At 40.1% G+C, this 15,705-nt stretch overlaps 1 protein-coding gene across 4 annotated transcripts in view; it reads right to left on the bottom strand.

The window, feature by feature from the left end:
• NAB1 (NGFI-A binding protein 1) overlaps window positions 1–15,705 on the bottom strand; it is a 94,313-nt gene that overhangs the window by 18,252 nt on the left and 60,356 nt on the right. For all 4 annotated transcript variants that reach the window (XM_053698619.1, XM_053698620.1, XM_053698621.1 and 1 more), the window contains exons 5-6: window positions 11,114–11,233; window positions 7,826–7,988 (exon numbers count right to left, since the gene is read on the bottom strand). In XM_053698619.1, coding sequence (XP_053554594.1) covers window positions 7,826–7,988; window positions 11,114–11,233 — 283 coding nt within the window. The remainder of the gene's footprint in view (window positions 1–7,825; window positions 7,989–11,113; window positions 11,234–15,705) is intronic.

Below are 15,705 nucleotides of genomic sequence, written 5' to 3'. Positions count from 1 at the left end.
TATTTTTTCCATATATTATGGTAAATTTTTCTAGTTACAGGCTTTCTAGCCTGAATAAGAGTATCTATTACAGAATCTGAAAACCCACGCTTTGATAAAAACAAGCGTTCAATCTCCAAGCAGTCAGTTGGAGGAAAACCAGATTCGGATGTTCGAATGGACCCTGAATAAGAAGGTCCTGTCTCAAAGGTAGCTTCCATGGTGGAGCCAATGACACATTCACCAGGTCTGCATACCAAGTCCTGCGTGGCCACACAGGAACTATCAAGGTCACCGAAGCCCCCTCCAGATTGATCCTGGCTACCAGCCTGGGAATGAGAGGAAACGGTGGGAATACAAAAGCTAGGTTGAAGATCCAAGGTGCTACTATTGTATCCAATAGAGTCGCCTTGGGATCCCTGGATTTGGACCCGTAACAAGGGACCATGAAGTTCTGACGAGAGGCCATCAGAACCATGTCTGGAATGCCCCATAATTGAGTTATTTGGGCAAAGATTTCCAGATGGAGTTCCCACTCCCCCGGATGCTCCTCCATCGCCAGGGAACTCCTTGTTACCCCCTGATGGTTGATATATGTAACAGTCGTCATGATGTCTGATTGAAACCTTATGAATTTGGCCTTTGCTAGTCGAGGCCAAGCTTTGAGAGCATTGAATATCGCTCTCAGTTCCATTATGTTTATCGGGAGAAGAGAGTCTTCCCGAAACCATAGACCCTGAGTTTTCAGGGGTTCCCAGACCGCGCCCCAGCCCACCAGACTGGCGTCGGTCGTGACAATGACCTATTCTGGTCTGCGGAAGCTCATTCCCTGTGACAGGTTGTCCAGGGTCAGCCACCAACGGAGTGAATCTCTGGTTATTTGATCTACTTGTATCGTCGGAGACAAGTCTGTATAATCCCCATTCCACTGTCTGAGCATGCACAGGTGCAATGGTCTTAGATGAATTCGTGCAAAAGGAACTATGTCCATTGCCGCAACCATCAAACCTATTACTTCCATGGACTGCGCTATGGAAGGAAGAAGAACAGAATGAAGTACCTGACAAGAGCTTAGAAGTTTTGATTTTCTGGCCTCTGTCAGAAAAACCTTCATTTCTAAGGAAACTATTATTGTTCCCAAGAAGGGAACTCTTGTTGACGGGGACAGAGAACTTTTTTCTATGTTCACTTTCCACCTGTGAGATCTGAGAAAGGCTAGGACAATGTCCGTATGAGCCCTTGCTTTTGACAGAGACGACACTTGAATCAGGATGTCGTCCACGTAAAGTACTACTGCAATGCCCCTTGGTCTTAGCACCGCTAGAAGGGACCCTAGTACCCTTGTGAAAGTCCTTGGAGCAGTGGCTAATCCGAATGGAAGTGCCACAGGTAATGCTTGTCCAGAAAGACGAACCTTAGGAACCGAAAATGTTCCTTGTGGATAGGAATACGTAGGTACGCATCCTTTAAGTCCACCGTGGTCATGAATTGACCTTCCTGGATGGTAGGAAGGATCGTTCGAATGGTTTCCATTTTGAATGATGAAACCATTAGAAACTTGTTTAGAATCCTGAGATCTAAAATAGGTCTGAATGTTCCCTCTTTTTTGGGAATTATGAACAGGTTGGAGTAAAAACCCATCCCTTGTTCTCCTAATGGAACAGGATGAATCACTCCCATGCTTAACAGGTCTTCTACACAGTGTAAGAATGCCTGTTCGAAGATAATTGAGACCCGTGGAACCTTCCCCTTGGGGGTAGTTCCCTGAATTCCAGGAGATAACCTTGAGAAACTATTTCTAGCGCCCAAGGATCCTGAACATCTCTTGCCCCAGCCTGAGCAAAGAGAGAAAGTCTGCCCCCCACCAGATCCTTCCCAGATCGGGGGCCAACACTTCATGCTGTTTTGGTAGCAGTGGCAGGTGACTTGGCCTGCTTACCCTTGTTCCAGCCTTGCATCGGCCTCCAGGCTGGCTTGGTTTGAGAAGTATTACCCTCTTGCTTAGAGGGTGTAGAATTTGAGGCTGGTCCGTTTCTGCGAAAGGGACGAAAATTTGGCTTCTTTTTAGCCTTAAAAGACCTATCCAGAGGAAGGGCGTGGCCCTTTCCCCCAGTGATGTCTGAAATAATCTCTTTCAAGTCAGGGCCAAACAGTGTTTTACCCTTGAAAGGGATGTTAAGCAAAAGCGCTCTGCGCGCCACGATAGCAAACCCTGAATTATTCGCCGCTAATCTTAGCTAATTGCAAAGCGGCATCTAAAATAAAAAAGAGTTAGCCAATTTAAGAGCTTGAACTCTGTCCAAAACCTCCTCGTACGAAGATTCTTTATTGAGCGACTTTTCTAGTTCTTCGAACCAGAAACACGCAGCTGTAGTGACAGGAACAATGCATGAAATTGGTTGTAGAAGGTAACCTTGCTGAACAAACATCTTTTTAAGCAAACCCTCTAACCTTTAATCCATAGGATCTTGAAAGCACAACTATCTTCTATAGGAATAGAAGTGCGTTTGTTTAGAGTAGAAACCGCCCCCTCGACCTTGGGGACTGTATGCTATAAGTCCTTTCTGGGGTCGACTATAGGAACTAATTTCTTAAATATAGGGGGAGGACAAAAGGTATGCCGGGCCTTTCCCACTCCTTATTTACTATGTCCGCCACCCGCTTGGGTATAGGAAAAACATCGGGGGGCACCGGAACCTCTAGGAACTTGTCCATCTTACCTAATTTCTCTGGAATGACCAAATTGTCACAATCATCCAGAGTAGATAATACCTCCTTAAGTAGTGCGTGGAGATGTTGAAATTTAAATTTAAAAGTTACAATATCAGGTTCTGCTTGTTGAGAAATTTTCCCTGAATCTGAAATTTCTCCCTCAGACAAAACCTCCCTCCTGGCCCCTTCAGATAGGTGTGAGGGTATGTCAGAACAGATATCATCAGCGTCCTCTTGCTCTTCAGTGTTTAAAACAGAGCAATCACGCTTTCTCTGATAAGTAGGCATTTTGGAAAAAATGCATGCAATAGAATTATCCATTACAGCCATTAATTGTTGTATGGTAATAAGTATTGGCGCACTAGATGTACTAGGGGCCTCTTGTGTGGGCAAAACTGGTGTAGACACAGAAGGGGATGATGCAGTACCATGCTTACTCCCCTCATTAGAGGAATCATCTTGGGCAATATCATATCTATGGCATTATTATCCCTACTTTGTTTGGACATTATGACACAAATATATCACATATATTTAAATGGGGAGACACATTGGCTTTCATACATATAGAACATCGTTATCTGATGGTTCAGACATGTTAAACAGGCTTAAAATAGTCAACAAAGCACAAAAAACGTTTTACAATAAAACCGTTACTGTCCCTTTAAATTTCAAACTGAACACACTTTATTACTGAATATGTGAAAAAGTATGAAGGAATTGTTCAAATTTCACCAAAATTTCACCACAGTAACTTAAAGCCTTAAAAGTATTGCACACCAAATTTGAAAGCTTTAACCCTTAAAATAACGGAACCGGAGCCGTTTTTACATTTAACCCCTATACAGTCCCAGGTATCTGCTTTGCTGAGACCCAACCAAGCCCAGAGGGGAATACGATACCAAATGATGCCTTCTATAAGCTTTTTCAGTGGTTCTTAGCTCCTCACACATGCATCTGCATGCCATGCTTTCCAAAAACAACTGCGCATTAGAGGCGCGAAAATGAGGCTCTGTCTATGACTAGAAAAGGCCCCCAGTGAAAAAGGTGTCCAATACAGTGCCTGCCGTTTTTATTAAAACAATCCCCAAGATTTAACAACTATTAAAAGTAATAATCTGCCAAATATACTTATTAAAGTAATCGTTTTAGCCCAGAAAAATGTCTACCAGTTTTTTAAGCCCTAATGAAGCCCTTTATTCTTTTACTTAAACTAAGAAAATGGCTTACCGGTTCCCATAGGGAAAATGACAGCTTCCAGCATTACCGAGTCTTGTTAGAAATGTGTCATACCTCAAGCAGCAAAAGTCTGCTCACTGTTTCCCCCAACTGAAGTTAATTCCTCTCAACAGTCCTGTGTGGAAACAGCCATCGATTTTAGTAACGGTTGCTAAAATCATTTTCCTCTTACAAACAGAAATCTTCATCTCTTTCCTGTTTCAGAGTAAATAGTACATACCAGCACTATTTTAAAATAACAAACTCTTGATTGAAGAATAAAAACTACATTTAAACACCAAAAAACTCTAAGCCATCTCCGTGGAGATGTTGCCTGTACAACGGCAAAGAGAATGACTGGGGAAGGCGGAGCCTAGGAGGGATCATGTGACCAGCTTTGCTGGGCTCTTTGCCATTTCCTGTTGGGGAAGAGAATATCCCACAAGTAAGGATGACGCCGTGGACCGGACACACCTATGTTGGAGAAACGCCTCTTTCTTTATTTGGTTTGTTGACAACCTTGACAGATGAAATCTCCCTCTTGGGGGAGAGGATTTGAAGTCCAGAAGGTATCCCTGAGATATGATCTCTAACGCCCAGGGATCCTGGACATCTCTTGCCCAAGCCTGGGCGAAGAGAGAAAGTCTGCCCCCCACTAGATCCGTTCCCGGATCGGGGGCCCTCGATTCATGCTGTCTTAGGGGCAGCAGCAGGTTTCCTGGCCTGCTTGCCCTTGTTCCAGGACTGGTTAGGTCTCCAGCCTTGTCTGTAGCGAGCAACAGCTCCTTCCTGTTTTGGTGCAGAGGAAGTTGATGCTGCTCCTGCTTTGAAATTACGAAAGGAACGAAAATTAGACTGTCTAGCCTTAGGTTTGGCTCTGTCTTGAGGCAGGGCATGGCCTTTACCTCCTGTAATGTCAGCGATAATTTCTTTCAACCCGGGCCCGAATAAGGTCTGCCCTTTGAAAGGAATATTAAGCAATTTAGATTTAGAAGTAACATCAGCTGACCAGGATTTTAGCCACAGTGCTCTGCGCGCCTGAATGGCGAATCCGGAATTCTTAGCCGTAAGTTTAGTTAAATGTACTACGGCATCCGAAATAAATGAGTTAGCTAACTTAAGGGCTTTAAGCTTGTGTGTAATCTCATCTAATGGAGCTGATTCAAGTGTCTCTTCCAGAGACTCAAACCAAAATGCTGCTGCAGCCGTGACAGGCGCAATGCATGCAAGAGGTTGCAATATAAAACCTTGTTGAACAAACATTTTCTTAAGGTAACCCTCTAACTTTTTATCCATTGGATCTGAAAAGGCACAGCTATCCTCCACCGGGATAGTGGTACGCTTAGCTAAAGTAGAAACTGCTCCCTCCACCTTAGGGACCGTTTGCCATAAGTCCCGTGTGGTGGCGTCTATTGGAAACATCTTTCTAAATATTGGAGGGGGTGAGAACGGCACACCGGGTCTATCCCACTCCTTAGTAACAATTTCAGTAAGTCTCTTAGGTATAGGAAAAACATCAGTACTCTACGGTACCGCAAAATATTTATCCAACCTACACATTTTCTCTGGTATTGCAACTGTGTTACAATCATTCAGAACCGCTAACACCTCCCCTAGTAATACACGGAGGTTTTCCAGTTTAAATTTAAAATTTGAAATATCTGAATCCAGTCTGTTTGGATCAGAACCGTCACCCGCAGAATGAAGCTCTCCGTCCTCATGTTCTGCAAATTGTGACGCAGTGTCTGACATGGCCCTAATATTATCAGCGCACTCTGTTCTCACCCCAGAGTGATCACGCTTACCTCTTAGTTCTGGTAATTTAGCCAAAACTTCAGTCATAACAGTAGCCATATCCTGTAATGTGATTTGTAATGGCCGCCCAGATGTACTCGGCGCTACAATATCACGCACCTCCCGAGCGGGAGATGCAGGTACTGACACGTGAGGCGAGTTAGTCGGCATAACTCTCCCCTCGTTGTTTGGTGAAATATGTTCAATTTGTACAGATTGACTTTTATTTAAAGTAGCATCAATACAGTTAGTACATAAATTTCTATTGGGCTCCACTTTGGCTTTAGCACATATAGCACAGATATCTTCCTCTGAATCAGACATGTTTAACACACTAGCAAATAAACTAGCAACTTGGAAATACTTTTCAAGTAATTTACTATAATATGAAAACGTACTGTGCCTATAAGAAGCACAGAAAAAGTTATGACAGTTGAAAATTGATAAACTGAAAAGTTATAGCATCAAATCTTTGTAAAAAACACACTTTTAGCAAAGGATTGCTCCCATTAGCAAAGGATAACTAACCCTGATAGCAGAAAAAAAATACAGAAATAAACGTTTTTTATCACAGTCAACTACAATCTCACAGCTCTGCTGTGAGTGATTACCTCCCTCAAAACAAGTTTTGAAGACCCCTGAGTTCTGTAGAGATGAACCGGATCATGCAGGGAAGACAATAAACTTCTGACTGAATTTTTTGATGCGTAGCAAAAGCGCCAAAAAAGGCCCCTCCCCCTCATACACAACAGTGAGAGAGATCAGTAAACTGTCATAAATTAAATAAAAACGACTGCCAAGTGGAAAAAATAGTGTCCAAAACATTTTTTCACCCAGTACCTCAGAAAATTAAACGATTTTACATGCCAGCAAAAAACGTTTAACATAAATAAATTAAGTGTTATTAAAAAGCCTGTTGCTAGTCCCTGCAAATTAGGCTAAAGTCTTATGCATACAGTATAATTCCAGTGAAGTGCCATTCCCCAGAATACTGAAGTGTAAAATATACATACATGACAGCCTGATACCAGTTGCTGCTACTGCATTTAAGGCTGAGTTTACATTATATCGGTATGGCAGAATTTTCTCATCAATTCCATTGTCAGAAAATAATAAGCTGCTACATACCTCTTGCAGATTAATCTGCCCGCTGTCCCCTGATCTGAAGTTTACCTCTCCTCAGATGGCTGAGAAACAGCAATATGATCTTAACTACGCCGGCTAAAATCATAGAAAAAACTCAGGTAGATTCTTCTTCAAATTCTACCAGAGAAGGAATAACACACTCCGGTGCTATTATAAAATAACAAACTTTTGATTGAAGGTATAAAACTAAGTATAATCACCACAGTCCTCTCACACATCCTATCTATTCGTTGGGTGCAAGAGAATGACTGGGGGTGACGTAGAGGGGAGGAGCTATATAGCAGCTCTGCTGGGTGAATCCTCTTGCACTTCCTGTTGGGGAGGAGTTAATATCCCAGAAGTAATGATGACCCGTGGACTGACCACACTTAACAGGAGAAATCAACATTTTATTACCTTCTCTCTGCTTTATCACACTGGGAGTGTAATTTCTTCTGCTGGCTGTGTTTACAAAGCTTATCTATAGCTGGTACGCGCGGCCACAAACTTTCAGAATAGGTGGGTATACCACATGCTAAATTAACAATTTCAAATGTCAATATAAGGGTAAAGGAGCTACTTGTAAACAATTTAATACACTCCAGCAGGTAAAGTGGATCATTGGGAACAAATTAAAGGGCAGACATTTTTTGAGTAAACTGTCCCTTTAAGTTCAAGTAATACCATATATCAGTGATGGCTAACCCTGGAACCCCTTTTGGAACTACATTTCCCATGATGCTCAACTACACTGCATAAGCATTTTGGGAAATAAAGTTTCAAAATATCTGGGGTGTCAAGCTTAGCCCTCACTGCCCTAGATCATCAAGCATACACAGCATTAATTAAACCATTTCTTTCATTGGAAAACATCTATATAGTGATGTTAAGTAACATGGGCCTCTATTATTTGACTATAGGTTGCCATTTCTCAGACTATAGTATTTACATATTGCACTCAAGAAGATGAAGGTGCCAAGTGGAATATATTTGTTACCTTGACCATCAGAGCTATCTGATGCCATGGCTGTCGGACTACTCTCCTCTGAGTTCTGTCTGTAAAGACCGGCAGAAAGACATCTTTCGGGATACTGTAGTCTTTCATACCCTGAGTTACGGTAAACTTCCATCTGTTTTGCCACCACTTTCTCTAACTGGACCTACAAATAATACAAGACATTATTTAAAAACAATTAAATGCATCTGCAAGGTAGAGTGCAGTTTTCAATTTCCATTAAATGACCAATTAAATCACACATTTCTAGTCCTAACATTAACCACAAAAAAAGTTATTGTAAAACTTAAGATACATCCATTAAATAATGGGGATATACAACCTGTTCTATCAAATAAGCTGTAAACGTTTTTAGGTTTGGGGTATAAGTTCTGATACAAGACACAACTAAAAGGGACAGTAAAGTCAAAAATAATGTTTTATAATTCGGATAAACTAAGCAATGTTACACAACTATCCAATTTATTTATAGCAATCAAATTTGCTTTATTCTCTTGGTATACTTTGTTGAAGAGTAGGCTCTGGAGCAGCAATGCACTGCTAGGAGCTAGCTAAATACATCCGGTGAGCCAATAACACGAGACATAAATGTGCAGCTACCAATCAACAGCTGGCTCCCAGTAGTATATTACTGCTCCTAAACCTATCTAGGTTTTGGTTTTCAACAAAAGATACCACGCAAACAAAGTAAATTGGAAAGTTGTTTAAAATTGCATGCTCTATCTGAATCATGTGTTTAATTTTAACTCTACCATCTCTTTAAATGAATTGCCTTCAGTGAGATCTGAACCTGGAGCACAGAGAATAAGAATAGTTTTAGCTCTCCCTTACGCAATCCTGCCAGTTTAATTCTTAATGACATCACAAAGAATTATGCAATATGAAGAACTCTGACATGTGAAGTATGTTAATTAACAAGCTCTATGCTGACATTTAGTATATCACGGTCAGTTAGTTGTCGCCATTGTGTGTCAGTCTACCTGAAATACATTCACTACTTTTTATTTAAAATTCAGAAAGTGTTTTGTGTGATGTAAAGATTAGCTGATTAGTCACTAACTTGCTTTCAGAGCTAGCTGCGTCTTTGATGAAGCAACCTGCTAAGAAGTTTTGTTTGTGGCTCTTAAACCCTTCAGGCTTCTTCTTTACAGTATATCTTAGTGATATAAAAAGAAATAATACAATTTCAAATGAATGTGGACAGCACAAAAGAAAACGTTTGTAATGATAGCACAATCTCATACCACTTGTAAAAAGATTTTCTCAGTGGGACGTATAGTGATGAGCGAAAGACATGATCTCATACTACATGCGCTGGGGCATAGAAGAGCTAATGATCTGCTTGGTATATGTGGGTTGGGTGTGTGCTCTGTGGGGGATCAAAGTGTGAAATAAATGGATGAATGCGAGATGCTTGGTTATGAATTCAAGTGGAAAACAGAGCAGTCGGGGGATGTAGTGTTAGAACATTCAGCTTTAATTAGAGAATACCACAATGATACCAGACAGTGAAGGTTCCGATGTGACAATGATTCAAAAGGAACTTAACTCTTTATCCATCCTTCTACAACTTAACCATCTTGCAATTTGAAATATCTCAACGGTGTCCAACTTTTATTGATTGATTGGTTTACTAGGAGGGCAGCTGAGCACATATTTGAAAGACTTTAAATTGAAATACAAATTACATACACTGTTTTTAAGGTACAAATAAACTTCAAATGAACAAATGACTATGTGCTATTGCAGTATCTGTTTTTTTACAGTCTGAGAAAGACACACGCACAAACACACACATATATAGGACCTCCTTATTCTTTTCCTGTAATATTTTCTTTGAAGCCTTGGCATCCATCTCTCCACTAATGTATCCACATCTGCTGCTTGAAAATGAATATTGCTATTTTCAGACCACACTGGTACACAACACAATATTCCTTTACTGGAAGTAATCCAGAATATCAGAATTGAGTAGTTTTAAAGCATTTAACTCTTGGATTATATTTCTACAGCACTGAGCACAACTTAATTACACAGTAATTAACGTTTCATAGTAGGATCACTTTGCTTTGCCATTAAGTCCTCAGCAAAAAAAACAGTGTGAAAGTAGAAACTTCCTGATGTGTAGTCATAGTTAGAGCAAATACTATGTAATATATTTGAGCTGTTTAGAATGGGAGGCTGTCTGCAAAGTCAGTTATCCCCTGCAGGTACTTATGTGCCAATGAGCCGTGGGTATGAGAAAGAGTTGCTAGCAACGTTGGTTTTAATTTCAGTTTTTTAAACCAAAAGTACAAAAATATTCAAAACGTATCAGACATAGAACTGAAGTTATCAAATATTAAAATCAGTTTTCACAGTTTGTCCCTATTCAAATAAATATTTAAAAACAGATCATTTGATACAATTCTTTCCTCGATAATGTGAATTTGGTGAACAGAGAGTAAATATAATGTACACTAACCTTCTCTTAACTCAGTTCATCACCTCTTTTTTCATCCCCTTGAACCCTCTTAGCATGTGAGCCTACGCGCCTAGCTGTAATGTACAGCACCTTCATGTGAGGTAATGTACAACAGCGCAGCCCATGACCTATTTGTTTCTTATAAATGCTACCTCTGCATATTATACCTATGTTATAGTGCTGCACAATCTGTTGTGGTCTACAAATAAATTATCATAATATAATAATAATAATCATTATTATTAATAACAATAATTTATGCCTGCTGCCTGTTCCTTGGTTAAAGGAACATTCAACTGAAAATGTAGTTCCCGATAAAAAGGTATAAATTATGAACTTTGGAGTGCATTTTGTGACCCTCCTACATTTTGCACGGTGTGTGCTTGATATGCGCAGGAGCTCATTTATACATGTAGCTATCTAGCAACAACAAAGGAGAAAATATAAACAATACACTCTATTCAGATCGTATGTCCAAATCCTAACAAAATGACAGTTTTAAAGCATTTATTTTATATGCAGATCTTTTGCAATACAGTTAGCAGTTTCTGATGCACATATAAAAAATGTCTTTATGTCCATTTAAAACAGACCCTGGCTTGGCTATAAATATACAGAGCATTGATAGGTAAACTGGGCACGTATGCCGTGTTTAATCTTCCCTTACAACATATTATTCTAGCCAATGCTTATACATAAACAAGGGATTCTGGTAACTGTACATCAGTTCCACATAATCCCTTGCAATCACTGTGCTGACCAATACACATCATGGCACACCCAGGTATTCTGTAAATGGTTTTCACCTGCAAACTGTGAACAGCTGCTTCCTCGCCTTTAGCTTTTGCCAGAACGAGCTGCTCCTTTAGCGCTTCCAACTGCTGGTGAAGTGATAGTAGCGTTTCCTGATATTCTGAGAAATTATCCTATGGTACAAACAAGGGGGTTGCGGTTATTAGTCACATTGTGCTAAATTGTGACATTTAACATACTTTTCCCTCATTGTTGCATATGATTTGACATTTTGTAACACACTTCTTAAAGGGACATGAAACCCAAAAATTTTCTTTCATGATTCAGATAGAGAATACAATTTCAAACAACTTTCCAATTTACTTCTATTATTTAATTTGCTTCTTTCTCTTGTTATCCTTTGCTGAAATGTTTATCTAGGCAAGTTCATGTGCAGCAGAGAACCTAGGTCTTAGCTGTTGATTGGTAGCTGCATATATAAACGGATTTTCATTGGCTCACCCATGTGTTCAGTTAGAAACCAGAAGTGCATTGCTGCTCCTTCAACAAATGATACCAAGAGAATAAAACAGATTAGATAATAGAAGTAAATTAGAAAGTAGTTTAAATTGTATTCTCTATCTGAATCATGAAAGAAATGTTTTGGGCTTCATGTCCCTTTAATGAAGGAGCTAAAGTGAGATATCTTGTAATAAGAAGGAAATCACATAAAATTGGAAGCAAATTGTAAATGTTGGATACTGGCATTTCTGCTAATACATATCATTTATTAAAAGGAAACATAACAGGCATAGTACAATAAATGAATCTCAATTTGTTTTATATCAATCTGTTTAAATGCTGTAACATACAAAAATGTAATTTCAGGGCTCACTTCCAAGGCTTATTTTACATCTTTTAGTCACTCACCTACCAATTAGTTACAAACTTCTACATTTTGGTGGGGGAAAAATTGAATCACATAATATAAAAGATTTAGCTGAGAAGTATATAGCAAACAGATTGTAAGAATAGTTGCTGCCTGCAAACCTTACACATATGTAAATGCTTGCTCAGATTTTACTATTGCCTGGAATGGTCTGGCTCAACTAATACAGATGGAACAAATTTAAATAGACCACAAAAACACACAATTCTATACTTAATTATTTATTCAAAACAAAGATTAGCATGTGAATAAAATGAAGATGCATTTAAAAAATTATATTATTATATTATATAAAATAATGGGGGTCACTATGTTGTAACTTAGTTATCCTGGGTTAAAAAGCCCCCTTTATATATAAGATCTCCCCAGGTGAGGCTAATTGGAAACAGTTATAAATAATATGAAAAGTAAAATCTCAGAGGGTTTAGTGTCTGCTTAATGTACAGTAGTCCCTGCCTCAGTGCCTGGCTGCTAATTCCGGTCAGTCTGCAGTGATATGAACAGGGAACCCAGCGAGTGGTAGAACAAGAGTGCACAATGCAGCTGCAAGGTGAGACCCATATGACTCTGAATGAATTAAGGCAGGAGAGGAGCAGCAGAGAGAGTCTGAAGCAAACTAAAAGTAGAGGAGCAGTAGAGTGAGGCTGAAGCAAACTAAAGGGAGAGGTGAAGCAGAGCGAGTCTGAAGCAAACCAAATACGGACAGCTCCATCGACCAGTGTCAGGAATTGCGGCTCTAGCTGTAGGCTGCAGCATTGTGAATTAATGACATATCACTTTCTGTGCGACATGAATGTGCAAGAATGGAAAAAAAACATCCATGACAGCGCAGGAAATGTTTAAATAAACAAAAAACCAAACACATTATCTGGCAGCACCAAACATAAGGTATTTGTCTTATGCGTGAGATGAGGCTTCTGCCTATAAAGATTACAAGAGACAGATCTCTCTATCTGTTCCATGTCTTTGCTGCCATGTGGGAGAAGGATCGTCCACCCGCTGTGGATTTGCTGATTCGGGGGATGACTGAGAGTGCTTGGTCGGCCGATCGGAGTTGTCTGGCGGGGGTGTAGAAATTTACGCAGTGGTTGAGGTATTCAGGTCCGATGTTGTGTAGGGCCTTGAACGCATGGGTAAGGAGCTTGAAGATGATTCTCTTGTTGATGGGGAGCCAGTGAAGGTTCCTTAGGTGTTCGGTGATGTGGCATTGGAGAGGGATGTCAAGGATGAGTCTGGCTGAGGCGTTCTGGATACGTTGGAGTCGCTTTTAGAGTTTGATGGTGGAGCCGGCATAGAGTGCGTTGCCTTAGTCTAACCAGCTGCTGACGAGGGCGTGGGTGATTGTTTTCTTGGTTTCGGTAAGGATCCACTTGATGATTTTTCGTGGCAGGTGGAGAATGTGGAAGCATGTTAAAGTGGTGGCATTGATTTGTCGGTCCATGGAGAGTGAGGAGTCCAGGATGAAGCCTAGATTTCGTGCATGGTCTATGGGGTTGGAGGGTGACCAAGGGTTGTGGGCCATCAGGAGTCGTTCCATGCGGATTTATTGGGTCCGAGGAGGAAGACTTCGGTTTTGTCTGTGTTCAGTTTGAGCTGGTTGTCCTTCATCTAGGCAGCAACTTTTTTCTTTTGGCGGTAGTGGGATCTCGGGTGAGTGAGATGATTAACTGGGTGTCGTTGGCGTAGGAGACGATGTTGAGGTTGTGGCGTTGGACGATGGCGGCAAGAGGGGCCATGTAAATGTTGAAGAGGGTGGGGCTCAGCAAAGAGCCTTGCGGTACACCACAGTTGACTGGTGTGGGTTTGGAGGAGAAAGGCGGGAGTCTGACTTTTTGGGTCCTGCCCGTGAGGAAGGAGGTGATCCATTCCAGGGCTTTGCTGCGGATGCCAGCGTTGTGTAGGCGGGTGCGGAGGGTGTTGTGGTCTACAGTGTCGAAAGCTGCCGAGAGATCTAGGAGGATGAGGGCAGCGGTTTCTCCTCGGTCAAGCATGGTGCGGAGAAAATAATACCTGCTTCTAACAATTTATGGATCAGATTTTAAAACTGTATTTTCTATTTAAAAACTATTTTAATTGATTGCATCTTGTCTTCACCTATTTCTCTCTGCAATCTCTACTTGTTGTCTCCCGTCACAATCTATATTCCCATGTTGCTAGATGTAAATGCATCTCTTATGCTATACAGCTTGATGTATACTAATGCATAAACAAGTGAGAACATGCATCTTTTGCCAACAGGGTCATATTCCTCTGTAAACAGACACAGTGCTCAGTCTGCCAAATCTTCTTCCAAGCCAGCATCTATCTACAGTGTCAGATTTGCAAAATAAGATCTGGCAGTTATAAATACAGACACAAAACGTACTCATACAGCAGAGGCAGCGATACATTTTTGTTTACAAAGGAAATGTATTAAAGCTTCTGGATGGGTAAGTATATTTATAGATTACAAGTCAACTTTCATTTGCACCCTGTGGGAAAGTAGAACAGATATGCAGAAGAGTCTTAAAAAAACATTTAAAGGAACATGAAGCACAACATTGTATTTCACGATTCTGATAGGGCATGCATCTTCTATTATCAAATTTTCATTATCTTGGTATCATAAGCTAAGGAGTGTGCATGTGTCCGGAGCACTATATGGCAGCAGTTTTCCAAGAATGTTATCCATTTTCAAGAGCACTAGATGGCAGCACGATTCCCTACCATGTAGTGCTCCAGACAACTACCTAGGAATCTCTTCAACAAAAAATAGCAAGAGAAAAAAACATATGTGATAATAGAAGTAAATTAGGAAACATTTTAAAATTGTATGTTCTGTGTAAATCAGAATTTGATTTGGTTTTCCTATCCCTTTAAGCTCTTACAAGTGTTAAACTGCACAAATAAGGGACGCTTTTATACTGAGTATGACACTGAAAGCAATCTCATGTGCATTATTATGTTGATAGATTGCTCACTGGCAGCCAAAGTGGAGTACAGTGACAAACCACAAAAACATATAAACATAGCTTTTTTTCTAACAACAGCTTAGTTAAAGTCCAGAGCAGCACCACACTATTAGGAGTTGGCTAAACATATCTGCTGAGCCAATAAGAGGTATATAGGTGCATAGCAACCAATCACAACAAAGTTCCCAGTAGTGCATTGTTACTCCTGAGTCTAATCTACATGTGCTTTTAACAAAGGAAACCAAGATGATTAAAGGAATAGTGAACCCACATATTTTCTTTCATGATTCAGATAGAGAATGCAATTGTAAGCAACTTTCTAATTTACTTCTATTATCAAATTTTCTTCCTTCTCTTGGTATCTTTATTTGAAAAGCAGAAATGTATTTTTAAGAGCCGGACCATTTTTGGTTCAGAACCTGGGTTCACTTGCCGATTGGTCAGTTACATTTAGCCACCAATAAGCAAGTGCAACCTAGGTTCTGATCCAAAAATAGGCCGGCTCTTAAACATATATTTCTGCTTTTTAAATAAAGATACCAAGAGAAGGAAGAAAATTTGATAATAGGAGTAAATTAGAAAGTTGCTTAAAATTGCATGCTCTATCTTAATCAAGAAAGAAAAAAATGGGTTTACTATCCCTTTAAAGGGACATAAAACAAGTTGGGATAGAGACAAAATATATAATAATATGTACTTTAATTACTTTACCTGCAAATTTATACTGCAGTGCCTCATCATTAAACCTTTCTTTTAAGTTTCAGAA

Source organism: Bombina bombina, chromosome 1, assembly GCF_027579735.1.
Source record: "Bombina bombina isolate aBomBom1 chromosome 1, aBomBom1.pri, whole genome shotgun sequence".
NCBI classification, from domain to species: Eukaryota; Metazoa; Chordata; class Amphibia; order Anura; family Bombinatoridae; genus Bombina; species Bombina bombina.
This window is presented reverse-complemented; position numbering and strand designations above follow the sequence as displayed.